The 14,848-nt window shown below is 37.4% G+C and overlaps 1 protein-coding gene across 7 annotated transcripts in view; it reads left to right on the top strand.

Moving 5' to 3' along the window:
- Positions 1-7,853, top strand: part of LOC117400218 (tensin-3-like) — a 185,953-nt gene extending 178,100 nt beyond the window's left edge. For all 7 annotated transcript variants that reach the window (XM_059022543.1, XM_033999805.3, XM_033999810.3 and 4 more), the window contains 7 exons: positions 1,656-1,751; positions 2,510-2,587; positions 3,254-3,331; positions 3,513-3,681; positions 4,989-5,057; positions 5,315-5,341; positions 5,883-7,853. In XM_059022543.1, coding sequence (XP_058878526.1) covers positions 1,656-1,751; positions 2,510-2,587; positions 3,254-3,331; positions 3,513-3,681; positions 4,989-5,057; positions 5,315-5,341; positions 5,883-6,027 — 662 coding nt within the window. In that variant the 3' untranslated portion in view covers positions 6,028-7,853. The remainder of the gene's footprint in view (positions 1-1,655; positions 1,752-2,509; positions 2,588-3,253; positions 3,332-3,512; positions 3,682-4,988; positions 5,058-5,314; positions 5,342-5,882) is intronic.
- Positions 7,854-14,848: the final 6,995 nt, after the last annotated feature.

The raw sequence follows: 14,848 nt of genomic DNA, 5'->3' as shown, positions 1-14,848 counted from the left end.
CATTTATAGGCTACGTAAGTAAATACTTTTCGTTGTATTTTTGTGTTTAATTAAAGAACTCTGCAATGATTGGTTTCTGTGTTTCCCTTCCATAATGTGGTTTAAAATAAAGCACCTTAAAATATAAAAGAAACCAAAATGAAATGTATTTATTGCCATCATTATTTAATATAGACTATTAATAATTTTTGGGGGGTTTATTTGATATTTTAAGGTACTTTATTTTAAAACGTATACGTTTAAACAGGAAGCTTCACAAACGACCCGCTTGTTGAATCTACGCCGGTGAAAGGCATGCGTAAAATAACAGACACAAACCTAAATCTAAATCAGGAAAAAATGATAATACATATTGATTAGATATATTGATATTATAATGCGATTCACACATTTGCATATGAAAGTACTTTGAAACGAACAGTCGTAACTAAACTACCACAGCAGGGATGAAACTAAGCTACGGGAGTGAAAATGACTTTAATACATCGTGGGTAGGTCTACGAAGCCTCAAAAACCTACGAAAACTCAAGATACGAAACAAAAATTAATGATACCTAGAGCCCCATGTCTTCATAAAAGTTTATTTGGTAGTTTTGAAGATACCCATGCTTAGAGTTAGTATGTACAGTATTAACAGAAAAAGTGTATGCACTATATCAGATCAACTCACACTGTAATTCTTTTCATAGCAATGCTACCTAAGAAAGCAATGCAACCATTCTTTGTCTGTTTTATGTTGTCAATAACTGAAATACTTTTAGTAATGTCTTGTGACTTGTTATCATTGTTATAAACACATAGGAATTACTCCTTTTAAAATGGAATTGTCATCCAATATCTTAGAGTAGGGATCAAAGAGTTATAAGCAAAACAAAAGCTCCAGCTTCAACTCAGCTTATATATTTTTTCAAAGGAAAGGTTTGGCAATGAAAATATCAGTGAAAAGTGTACTTGCCAGTTTAAACATTATAAATGGACCCCCTGAGAAGAAAAACCTTATTTAAACTGCTTGTAATTTGATTTTAATAGACCATTAACATGTAGTCATAAATCAATAATCAGTGAAAATGAAGACCTCAATGTGTGTCTTCATACATGTAGTTCTACAATCTTGACCTTGTGATTTACTGCTAATTTTGGGGCCAGTGGATGAGCTTGTGATGTTTGTCACAGTTGAAACAATTCATGCTTAGTTCCTATTTTAAATAACATTAAGTTAAATGTTCCTTTTGAATTTTCTTTATTGTTTTAATAATTTGTAATGCTCTTGGAATGCCTCAAACAATACCAATGTCATATAGTTCAGTCTTCTGGGACATTTAAAATAGGTTGCATAATAATAATTTAAACCTTGTGACAAATAGTAATGTTGTTTTTTTTAATACATTATTAATCAAAGTCATATATACAGTATTTGTACAATGGATTAAAAATGACAATTTACTAAAAAATATTGTGTTCTTCAGACATGCATGCATTTTGGTGAATAAGTTACAGTAAGAATGTGTGTCAGCGGAGGATTGAAATTCTGAATCTTGTTTCTGTTGTGGAAACCCCTTTTCAGTACAGTAAGGTGCATTGAGACAGGGATTTGCCAGGATAATTTTCTATATATACACATGTGATTTTGTCATCTGTTTTTTATTCAATTGTAGTGGGAGATTTGTCCAGTGAACTTGTCAGACATTTCCTAATCGAATGCACACAAAAAGGAGTAAGGCTAAAGGGCTGCCCAAATGAACCCTACTTTGGTAAGTTGTTGGTGTGTGTGTGTGTGTGCGCATTCGCGTTCGCGTGTGCGTGTGTGTGTGAATATGAGGGAATTGTAAGTTGCCCTATTCAGTGCACTGAGAGTTAAGCAGTAAGTACTCAACAATCAATGTATATATATGAGCTATGATAAGATTTGTCCTACAGTTAAGTACCAGCATAAACCCTGCTTAGATTAGTTTATTTTTTTAATAATTTGCCAATTAAAAAAATGTAGTACATATTCAAACCAAAATTCCCAATCAAACAATAGCACTACTGAGTTATTGCACCTATCATTGGTTCAAAGTTCCCATCTTTCATCTCCCAACAGCTATATTGTCAGTTTACTTGAGCTGTTGTTTTTAGTACAGTATTATTTGTTTAGCTGGTGGAATGAGATGACTGGTTCTTAAAGTGCTGTTTTTGTAAGATAAACAGTTGAATTTTTGCATAAAGACCTTGAAAATGTTGCTCATGTCCCTTGATAGATGTGCAGTTCTCACCTTTGTAAAACAAAGTTTTTAGATTTATGCATGACTTGTTAATCCCCGGGTAGTTAACACTTTATTGGGATCACTTAGCGTTAAGGGTGCTCTGTGTGTTTTACAGTTTTGATTTATTGCACTGATCCTGTTTAACTTTTTTTGGTGTTTCCTTTTTTTGGGGTGGGGGGGGGGGCGGGGGTACATTTTGTGAAGTTTACTGAGACAAGCATGTCGCACATTAACTTGGTGTTCTTTATTTATTTTAATTACAGGAAGTCTTACAGCATTGGTCTGTCAACATTCCATTACCCCACTAGCATTACCATGCAAACTCATCATCCCGGACAGAGGTAAGCTTATGTTTCATATTAACATGTTAATCCATTCTGTAGTGGGGTACAGAACATGCAAACCAATGCATCCAGGGAGACTGTGAACATAACAAAGTGGCAACACTAGCTTTTTCTGTCAATACGAAATTCAAGGACATCCACGATGGCGACTGTTAAAAACACTGTTTCCCTTTCACCAGGATGCAGGTGGCTTTCCTGTTCATTTGGATGAGTTTATTGTTTCCTGGTGTGAAGAAACATTTTGTTCAGTTCAATTTAACAGGAAACTATCAATGCTGGTATTTACAAGTTAAATATTTGAACCTCAGAATTAAAAATACTATTCATTTAAAATATGAATATTGATGTGTTTATTTCTGTCTGTAAAAATCTGAAGAAAAAAACTCAAGACCCTAACATGCACTGTTGGACCTGTATTCCTTTTTGTAAACAGCAGCAGTATTTAGATCTGTCTCTGTTTTACATCAATTAAAAATACCCCTGTCTTTAGTGAGGTTCATTCAAGATACCTACATTTAGAATCTGAACCTGTCACGCTCGGGCAAATGCATTTAAATTCTAGAATGAGTTTTATGTACTATCATCAGTTTCCAGTGTGTATATGCATTTGTGGAATTTCATAGCACAACAGAATTAAGCTTTTTTTTTCCTTCTTTCTGTTAGATCCTCTTGAGGACATTGGAGAGTCGATATCACAGTCTGCAACAAACTCTGCTTCTGAGCTGCTTAAACAGGGAGCAGGTAGGTTTTTCAGATTTTTTTTGGGGGGGCTGAGGTTTTTTTTTAAAACAGGAAGAAAGTTAATAAACTGGTAGTGCAGAAACAGAACTTTAGAAACTGCTGATTTATTAAATTGACACATCGTTTAAATCATAAATGTTTATGATTGATCCATTTTTATTTAACCATCATGTTTTTTCAGCCTGCAATGTGTGGTATTTGGGCTCAGTGGAAATGGAATCCCTCACTGGCTATCAAGCAGTGCAGAAAGCCGCAAGCGTATCTTTAGCCATGGATCCTCCCCCAACCTCCACTGTGGTGCACTTCAAGGTGTCGGCTCAAGGCATCACACTCACTGACAATCAGAGGAAGTAAGTGATCTCTTCTGGTTTACTTAGCCTGTGGAACCTGATTTTATAGGTCTCCAAAGGGACTTAGAAAAAAGAAAAGAGCAGTTACAAAATGTTGCCACATGATGGTCTTTGTTATGCAAACATCTATACACTGATGAATGTACTGTAGCGGGAGGCAATTTTGTGGGTTCGGCGATGAAGGAAGAGACAGACACAGCTTGCAGTTAAAGCAGTTAAAACTGCTAATTATTGCTCTGCTCTTTTAGCGAATTGATTTAAATTCTCAAAAATTGAATGCTCTTTTACAATATATTCAGCTTGCAATCAGCTCCCACACGACTCAACCAGAACAGCACGCAGCACGCTCTCTCGTACACGAGCACACTCCTCCCATTCCCTTTTAGGATACAGCCCCACATTGCTCGTGAACTCCTCCCACCCGTGACGCACTCACTCCACACACACACCACATTCGAGTTAACAAGCAACATGGTAGAGGGCTGCTCAAAAGCAAGAGAGAGGCACTAAACCAGCAGCCCACCGGTAAACAGATCAACACTCATATGCAGTGTATAAAGTTGCAGCATTAAACATTTTCAACAGTAAACTCCCATCCCCGTCCCCAGTCCATAACACAGTCCATTTTCAACAGTAAACTCCCATCCCTGTCCCCAGTCCATAACACAGTCCATTTTCAACAGTAAACTCCCATCCCTGTCCCCAGTCCATTTTCAACAGTAAACTCCCATCCCTGTCCCCAGTCCATAACACAGTCCATTTTCAACAGTAAACTCCCATCCCTGTCCCCAGTCCATTTTCAACAGTAAACTCCCATCCCTGTCTCCAGTCCATAACACAGTCCATTTTCCAAACATCTCACGTTGTGGCTGCCCCGCAGTTACAGTATGAAGAAAATGGAAGTTATGAATGCAAATTAATTGATAATATTCAGATTTGAATATTGATTCATTTATGAATGTATTTATAAGTGCATCTCCGAATATACAGTACTGATACTTGCTCACAAAATAGCTTGGTATTCCAAAATAGATAACTGTCTACTCTTTAAAAACACGCAAAGATGAATAGTCTGTCCCCACTAGTGTAGATGTACTCCAGATATGATCCACTTAATACCAATGCGAAATGGCTAGGTATGACATCTTCTCTTCACTTTACATTCAGGGATACCAAGATATTTAGTGAGCAAGTAGTCTGAGTGAGGTTATCAGGCAGGAGAGGGGTCATGTATTATAGCTATTGAGATTTATTTCATTTGACGAGAATGACTTGGTCTTAAATATACTATTTTTTTCCCCATATAGACTATTTTTCAGAAGACACTATACTGTCAATACTGTTATCTTTTGTGCTTTGGACCCACGGGACAGAAAGTAAGTTGTTTTTTAATTGCTGGATATAATTCAAGTCACTGGTATATCCCATGGCTAAACATATGTATCAGAAACTATTTCAAGTCAACCGCTTGACAACTAGCGCCATCTGGTGGTGGTTTAGAGTTGAAACTGTTAGTTGCTGCTAAGCTTTTTGCATTAACAATTAAAAATACAGTTAATGCTGATTTGGTGTAGGTTTTTGTTACCTAACTCAATCATCCACATCCTAATATATTTCCTTTTATTTAATTAAGGTGGACAAAAGATGGAGGCTTTTCAAAGTAAGTTATAATTGTAACTATACCAAAAACATTCCTTACATTAACACGTCTGAGGCTTGTTAAAGCCAGTTTTTTAGGCATGCTGCACCATTCAGCTATGGTATTTGTAAGGATTTGAAGAAATTAGATTTACCTGATCATATTCAAATATGAGGTAGGATAAAAGAAAAAATAAATCAGAAAACAAACCAAAAACACTGGATTATGTCTAACATTCCCACATATAATGGATTCAAACCAAAGAAAGGGAATAATTAATTCAAATTATAATAATCCCCAGGATATATAAAGTTAATTAGAAGGGGAAAAAATAAATTTAAAGTGGTAAGTTTTTTTTAAAATTTATTTATATATGTTGCAAAAGGAAAGTATGTGTTTTTGTATTTTCTCATTTTAATTTGTTCATGTTTCTTTGTTTTTCACAAGTGCTTGCTCTCCTGTTCATTAATATTGTATTTTCTCCTGAAAAACTGACAAGGCACAAGTCATAGAGACCAAAATAAAGTTCTCACAGATATTTTTTTTTTTTTGTAACTTTCAGAATTTTCGGATTTGTGGCAAGAAAGCAGGGAAGTGCAACTGACAACGTGTGCCACCTCTTTGCTGAGCATGACCCAGAGCAGCCTGCCAGTGCCATTGTCAACTTTGTGTCAAAAGTAATGATAGGCTCACAGAAGAATAAATAGTACAACATACCCACCCTCAAAAAGAAGTGACTTTTCGGTTTGTACTTTTAACAGGTTGTACAAGACTAATGAAGATGGTATGTGTAAGATCTATTTTGGAAGGGGTTCAGGGAAAGAGACCAAATTAGGAAAGGGTAATGTGTGTTTAATAGCACTGGTCTGAGATCAGAGGCTTACTTAAGATACATGGCTGACGAATGGTTTTATTATGTCGAGGTTAAGGGCGAACGTTGGGTTATATATGTGTCACAAATTAAGAAATAAAAGGACAACTGAAGGTTATTTTAAATGATTGAGCAACTAAAACAGAATGGACCTGTAACATGTATTTATATGTCTTTACTACAACATTTGTATTAGACTGCAAAAAACTGCCTGTTTTTAATTTTGCACACTTGTCATGTGCCTCAGCTTTACCTTTAAAAAAAAAAAAACGGATGTTGATGTACCTTTCTGTAGGTTTATTTGTAAGGATTTCCTGTTGAAAGGTCAAGGATTTAAAGATGCATTATCCACACAAGAGCTTAGACAAGAACTGATATGAAGTACATTCCAACCTGCTCTCTGATGGCTCGTTCAAAGCGTTTCGATGAAAACAGACACATTTCATTACATTTTCATTAAGATGGACAAAATACTAAGCTAATTGCATTCTAATCAAGTAAGGAGTGACCAGGGCAGTTTCCACAAACCTGAATAGACCCTATTCTGATCTTGTTGGACTAAATATGGCATTCTGCTTTTTCGTAATTGAGACCTAATGTTGACTTTAAGTTTTTGAGGAATTTTTTGCTAAACTGAACATATTTTGTTGAAATGATAGAAAATCTTGTATAAACCTTATTCATGAAGGGGAGGTCTTTTAAGCTCACTATTAGCACAGGTTTTCTACACAGGCTACTCAGGAGTTTATTTCACTCATAAGCTGGAATGGTTTAAACCAAGTGTTTTCTTATACATCAGGTTATATTGTGTTCACAAATGAATTTAGATAAACCCCGGCCCAAAACTAAAATCGGCTGGAATCACAGAATTACATTAAGTAGTCAAATAAAGGGATTGCTCATATCCTGTTGTAAATGATTCTTGCTTCTAATGCATTTCCGTTGGATGTGCCATTCAGTGTGGTATGTACTTCAAAAGAGCATTGTTTAGATTATCAACAAAAATGGAAAATGCATCTTTTAAAACCTGAAAACTGTGTCTTGGATTATATCTGTTATAAATAAGAATCTGTTCCCGTTAATGCTATAAATTCACTAATTATGCTATTAGAAGAGTCTTATTAAGTTGCATCCCTCATATATTTTATTACAAGATAAAATAAGCTTTATGTCTATTTTTTTCTAATTATTAAAATCAACAGTACAAAGAGATGGTAATGGTAATAAAAACGTCATACTCCCAGGACCTGAAATTCTTTTCATGCCAAAAACAATATGGCTAAACAGCACTTTATGCTGTAACATAGCTGTATTATCATAAAAACAAATGTTATAAATCTTATATTCATGTTTTAGTAATCACATTGGTATTAATATGCTATATTTGTATTGCTATTTGTTCTACAGTGTTAAATGTGTTATGGAAATGCTAAACATTTGTTTATAAACATTTTCAGCTTACTTGGGCAAGCTATATCATTAAGGTTTATGTAATGTTTCCTGCTGTTTGCATTACTTGTTCTATATTATGTAGCGTTCTTTTAAGCCTTTTGTAAAAACTGTGTACCCATTATGTAAATTGATGTTCTGTAATTCCTTGTATAGGCATTTTCTCTACTCATAACTACCAGCTCAGATTATAATAAAATAAAGTATAATACACTTTGGTGGGATCTTTTTTTGTAACAATGATATTTAAAAATGCTCAGCAAAAAACTGTCCTGAAAAGTTTTAATGTCTTAAATATAAGAGATGAAAAGAAAACTAATTTATAAATCCTAAAGCCATTCTCAGCAATCAAAACACCAGATTCCAAGACATTCCAGGCATGGGTGTCAGATGATCTACAGGTAGTAGACAAAAAATTTGAAACACCAGTGTAAAGACTTAATAGGGTGTTGGGCCACTATGGTATCCCGCTCTGGAGTTCTTCATGAAACTGGCTGCTCACGCCCCAGGTTGAAATTTGCAGTCAATTGATCTGCAGTTGCTTGCCTGTTTCGCCTTGCACTTCAATTAATGCACGGCTATCACGATCCTGAAGTATGCGCTTCCACCCACAGTTGCCCTTTGCTGATGATGTCTTTCCCTCAGAGTTCCATGCCGACATCACCTTAGACACTGTTGCTCTTGAAAGCTCTTGCCAAACGCGCCCCAACAATCACCCCTTTCAAAGTCACTGAGGTCTCCTCTTGCAGCCATGCTAGCCATAATTCTAGGCAATCAGGCCTGTCTAGCATTTTTATACATGATCCTAAGCATGCTGGGATGTTATTTGCTTAATTAACGCACGAGCCACACCTGTGTGGAAGCCCTTGCTTTCAATATACTTGATGTCCCTCATTTACCCAGGTATTTCCATTTTTTGTCCACTACCTGTATATGCACCATTATGTCTTCCAATTCTTTAACAAATTACTGAAATTCGAGAAGTCGTTGAATTTATTTATATTCAGTGGCTGAGCCGGGGTTTGAACCAGGGACCTCCTGGTTACAAGCCCTTTTCTTTAACCACTGGACCACACCGCCACCTATATGTGTTGTGTTTTTCTTTAAAAAAAAATACATGATATATAATATTTATAGTTGACACTGTCACCTATGCTAGAAGTGTCCTCTTGCACTATGGGAGCTTCACTGTGCAGTCCTCTTGCATCCCAAAATACTCATAAGAAGACACTGGTAGCATAACAGGTAGAGTCAACTGTACATATTAACTTACATAATTATCATTGTCCCAAGTGAAGCAATATTATCTGCCAATGGGATCAAATAAATACTGTATTATCTTGGTGTCATATTTTTGCATTGTACCATTGTGGCAAAGTGGTGAGTGCATACAGGTGAGTGCAGTGCAGGTACGAATCACACAGACAATTACTAACAGGTGCAAGGGTGTTTATTGATAAATTACAATGTCCAGAGCCTTAAATGCAAATACCTGTAAATAATAATGTTGGAAGTGATTACAGCGGCGTGTATCACTTCGGTTTTTGTAAACTCCCACGGGTTTGACCCGCAACCAAAAAGTCCAGTTTTATCACCCACACAAAACACAAAGACACAGACACAGTTCCTATGGTGCGTGATTTAAGTGCTTGTGGTGAAAAGACAGTACGTTGTGAAACAGGGAAGTGCTGGTGTCCGGATTTGTTGCTGGCCTGCGGCTGCAGCTCCGGATAGTGTTAGTAGTCTTAAAACAACACAAACAGAACAATGTTACAAGACAGACTAACAAATACAACACGGTTCTCACAAATTGCAGGGTTTCCTTTTGGTCCTTTCTAACCATTCACAAAAGGAACAGATCACGTATGCTACCCCCCTATTTATATCCTCGCTCATGACCCCTAAGTTAACGAGCGCATCCGCTCCTCCAATCCTCGGATGCCACACGTTTACCGTCGGGGTCATTGAGTTTGGATACCGTAGCTCCGTCCCTCTCCTAAATGACCGACTTCCACCTACCCTATGGGATAAATTGTCGTGCCATTTAATTAAGGGTACTCTGTTCCTCTTACACAGTGCCCTCACAGGTCGAGAGGGAGATCTAACACCAAGAATCATTCGATCTCTGTCACAACCGTTCAATTATTTTATTTTTTAAAGCTATGAAAAATTTTATGCAGAAAACTCTATGATAAGTTTATTAACAGAAAAAATATTTTCAGCCATTACTGAAAGTAAAGCAGGAATTGGATTAAGGGTGTAACTCCTACATTTACATAAACCTTCAAATCAGTGTTAACTGACACTAGTATTCAAGACAGTTAAATGTAATCTCCCTTTATAGTCTATATCTAGAGAACCACTTGTCCAATTGTGATGTGACAAAACTTGCCAAGGGCCACATTTAGCACAGGTAAGGATGAATGTGTAACAGAATTGGGGGTGTATACTGGCTGTCTGTCTGTCACATTTGTATTTATTACATTCAGTATGTCTAGAGAAGTGCTTATTCATGTTTGATGCTAATTGATTTGGACATTCTTTAGCACACTGAATCTGCACCTTTGCATACGTCATTAACCTACTCCAACAAATATTTTACAATCAAATTTGATGATCATGAACCTTAATTAACAATGTCCTCATGATCATAAAGATATGCAAGTTTCAGGTAGGGATGATTTGTAGTTAAAATACCTTTTAAGATTGTTTGGTTATATTATATATATATATATATATATATATATATATATATATATATATATATATATATATATATATATATATATATATATATAAACAATCTTAAAAGGTCTTTTAACTACAAAAACTACGACTGGTAGTGTGGTGCTACTGGTCACTGACTTTTCGCTCTCACAGACTGGCACGGACTTGCTGCGTATTCAGGTGAATGAACTTTATTTACAATATTTACACAATTATGCACTTTCTTCAGCAGACTATTGCCCTGTACAGGCCACTGAATGACTCACTTCTTCGCCCCTCTCTAAGCTACTTCAAGTCTACCACGGTACTACAGGCTTTGGCCTGTGGAATGTCCCGACTGGGCGACACCAGTCAACAGGAGTGGCCTTCTCTGGCCGACGGAGTTGTGGATACAGGTAAGTAGTGTAGAGGTTCCCACTGCTGGAGTGAGTCAGTCACACAGGTAAGCAAAGAACATGCTCCCTCTGGTGGAGTGAGCCAACAGCACAGGTGAATTGAGGACAGGCACCCTCTGGTGGAGTGAGCCAACAGCACAGGTAAGTTGAAGCCAGGCTCCCTCTGGTGGAGTGACCCAGGAACACAGGTGGGGCTCTCTCTGGTTACCACCTGCAACGTCCACAACATATACCAACGGCTCCCTCTTGAGGAGTGAACCAGGAGCACCAGTAAAGTCTGGTGTTTCCAGTTATTTCTTTCAGCCCTGAGCTGAGTGTAGATCGGTGCTCCTGCAGCGCGTAAATATACAATACTCGTTCAGTCCCCGGGTCGTATGCACAACACTTGTCTTTCAACAGAACAGCTGCTGTGACGGCGCACAACAGAACACCGCGGCACACTGCGGGACTTTTTAATTAAACACAGTGCAACCAGAATGAATTACAGCTGGTAAAACACTTTAGAAAATAAATAAACAGTGCAAAATAAAGGACTACCTCACCAAGAGGAAAACTTACTCGTTTTAAACTGAACAATGATTTACTATCTAAATGCAACGCATTCACTTTACCTTCCGATACTTTCAGGTACCGAAACACACTTTTGCATGCTTCTCCAGCAGGATAATAAGGCAGTTTTCCCCACGATCACACATCACCCCGATTGTTCTGCCCTGCTTCCTTATAAACCCAGTAACCCCTCCCTACCAATTTGTACTCGGGCTTCTGGGTTGTGTAGTTTCTACTATGGCACCACCATTTCTTAAAGGCGATGCTGCCCTTTCCATCACTATATCCATCACATATATATATATATATATATATATATATATATATATGATGGATTGCCTTCTAGTCACAGATCTTCTTCAAACAAAGACTTGACAGCCAGAATGCAGTGAAACACCATATTATTTGTTTGTTATTATTTGTTTATTTAGCAGATGCCTTTATCCATGGCGACTTACAGAGACTAGGGTGTGTGAACTATGTATCAGCTGCAGAGTCACTTACAATTACATCTCACCCGAAAGACGGAGCACAAGGAGGTTAAGTGACTTGCTCAGGGTCACACAGTGAGTCAGTGGCTGAGGTGGGATTTGAACCTGGGACCTCCTGGTTATAAGCCCTTTTCTTTAACCACTGGACCATAGAGCCTCAGCGTGTGTTTATTATTTACATACACAAAATAAATAGAAACAAAACAAAAGCCTAACCTGTTCTCGGGCCTGATCTAAACAGGTGTTGATACTATTTGATTACGAGGCAGGTTAAGCCTGCTCCCTCGTCATCAAAACCAAATCACAATCCAAAAGTCAAAATCCAAATACCTGTTCGTTTATCAGTAACAAATTCACTCTCCCAGTCACCAGCCAAACTCCTCACATTCTCCCTCAACCAACACTCATAAACACAGAGTTTTTAAATGCTGATCAATTACATTGTTAAAGACAATTGACAAGACATTAAACTGAATAATTCATTTGAACTGGAGCCATCCCTGAATCCAGTAGTTTTCCCCATGGTTCTATGTATTGTCTTTGTTCCATTTATTTTAAACCATACTTATTTACTTATTTGTTTCCTTTATTTAACAAAGTTATCATTTACAAAGTGCATTCTTTAACCCCACTTTAGTTTTGATCCACAAAACGCTTTACCTTATGTACTTATTTGTTTATCATCCGGTTTGTTTACATGGTCTTTTCCATCTTTTATCAGTTTTTATTAACCAGTCCCTTACTATATACAGACGTGCTCAAATTTGTTGGTACCCTTACAGCTCATTGAAATAATGCTTCATTCCTCCTGAAAAGTGATGAAATTAAAAGCTATTTTATCATGTATACTTGCATGCCTTTGGTATGTCATAGAATAAAGCAAAGAAGCTGTGAAAAGAGATGAATTATTGCTTATTCTACAAAGATATTCTAAAATGGCCTGGACACATTTGTTGGTACCCCTTAGAAAAGATAATAAATAATTGGATTATAGTGATATTTCAAACTAATTAGTTTCTTTAATTAGTATCACACGTCTCCAATCTTGTAATCAGTCATTCAGCCTATTTAAATGGAGAAAAGTAGTCACGGTGCTGTTTGGTATCATTGTGTGCACCACACTGAACATGGACCAGAGAAAGCAAAGGAGAGAGTTGTCTGAGGAGATCAGAAAGAAAATAATAGACAAGCATGGTAAAGGGAAAGGCTACAAGACCATCTCCAAGCAGCTTGATGTTCCTGTGACAACAGTTGCAAATATTATTAAGAAGTTTAAGGTCCATGGAACTGTAGCCAACCTCCCTGGGCGCGGCCGCAAGATTGAAAATCGACCCCAGATTGAACAGAAGGATAGTGCGAATGGTAGAAAAAGAACCAAGGATAACTGCCAAAGAGATACAAGCTGAACTCCAAGGTGAAGGTACGTCAGTTTCTGATCGCACCATCCGTCGCTTTTTGAGCGAAAGTGGGCTCCATGGAAGAAGACCCAGGAGGACTCCACTTTTGAAAGAAAAACATAAAAAAGCCAGACTGGAATTTGCTAAAATGCATATTGACAAGCCACAATCCTTCTGGGAGAATGTCCTTTGGACAGATGAGTCAAAACTGGAGCTTTTTGGCAAGTCACATCACCTCTATGTTCACAGATGAAAAAATGAAGCTTTCAAAGAAAAGAACACCATACCTACAGTGAAACATGGAGGAGGCTCGGTTATGTTTTGGGGCTGCTTTGCTGCGCCTGGCACAGGGTGCCTTGAATCTGTGCAGGGCACAATGAAATCTCAAGACTATCAAGGCATTCTGGAGCGAAACGTACTGCCCAGTGTCAGAAAGCTCTGTCTCAGTCGCAGGTCATGGGTCCTCCAACAGGATAATGACCCAAAACACACAGCTAAAAGCACCCAAGAATGGATAAGAACAAAACATTGGACTATTCTGAAGTGGCCTTCTATGAGTCCTGATCTGAATCCTATCGAACATCTATGGAAAGAGCTGAAACTTGCAGTCTGGAGAAGGCACCCATCAAACTTGAGACAGCTGGAGCAGTTTGCTCAGGAAGAGTGGGCCAAACTACCTGTTAACAGGTGCAGAAGTCTCATTGATTGCTACAGAAAACATTTGATTGCAGTGATTGCCTCTAAAGGTTGTGCAACAAAATATTAGGTTAGCGGTCCCATCATTTTTGTCAATGCCATTTTCATTTGTTTTCTTATTTACAATATTATGTTGAATAAAAAATCAAAAGCAAAGTCTGATTTCTATTAAATATGGAATAAACAATGGTGGATGCCAATTACTTTTGTCAGTTTCAAGTTATTTCAGAGAAAATTGTGCATTCTTCGTTTTTTGTGGAGGGGTACCAACAAATTTGAGCACGTCTGTATATATATACACACTACCGGTCAAAAGTTTTAGAACACCCCCATTTTTCCAGTTTTTATTGAAATTTAAGCAGTTCAAGTCCAGTGAATAACCTGAAATGGTACAAAGGTAAATGGTAAACTGCCAGAGGTTAAAAAAAAAAGTTACCAAAAACTGAAAAATAATGTACATTTCAGAGTTATACAAAAAGGCCTTTCAGGGAACAAGTAATGGGTTAACAACTTACAGCTGTTCTTCAGCAATGGAAGTAAATTAAGCCTTGAAAGGTGATGCTAACAATTCCTACAGGTGTCCCAACTTTTGTTGATTACTTACAAACCCTCTGTCTGTTAAAAGCAGTGTTGGAACAGACTGTGTTACTACACCATCTTAAGCATTATTTGGACAGTATTGTACTGCAGGAAGTAGTATATTGCTCTCATAATGGCGAGAAAAAGGCAATTAACAAAGGAAGACAGACAGACCATTATAACCCTTAAAAGTGTAGGTCTTTCCTTTAGAGAAATTGCAAAGAAAGCCAAGGTGTCAGTGAGTACAGTTTCCTACACCATCAAAAGGCACTTGGAAACTGGAGGAAACTCTGACAGGAAGAGGTCTGGCAGACCCAAAGCCACAACAGAATCAGAAGACAAGTTTCTAAGAGTCAACAGCTTGCGTGATAGGC

Source organism: Acipenser ruthenus, chromosome 4, assembly GCF_902713425.1.
Source record: "Acipenser ruthenus chromosome 4, fAciRut3.2 maternal haplotype, whole genome shotgun sequence".
Taxonomy (NCBI): domain Eukaryota; kingdom Metazoa; phylum Chordata; class Actinopteri; order Acipenseriformes; family Acipenseridae; genus Acipenser; species Acipenser ruthenus.
Note: the sequence above shows the minus strand (reverse complement) of the source record. Positions and strands in the feature narration are given on the sequence as shown.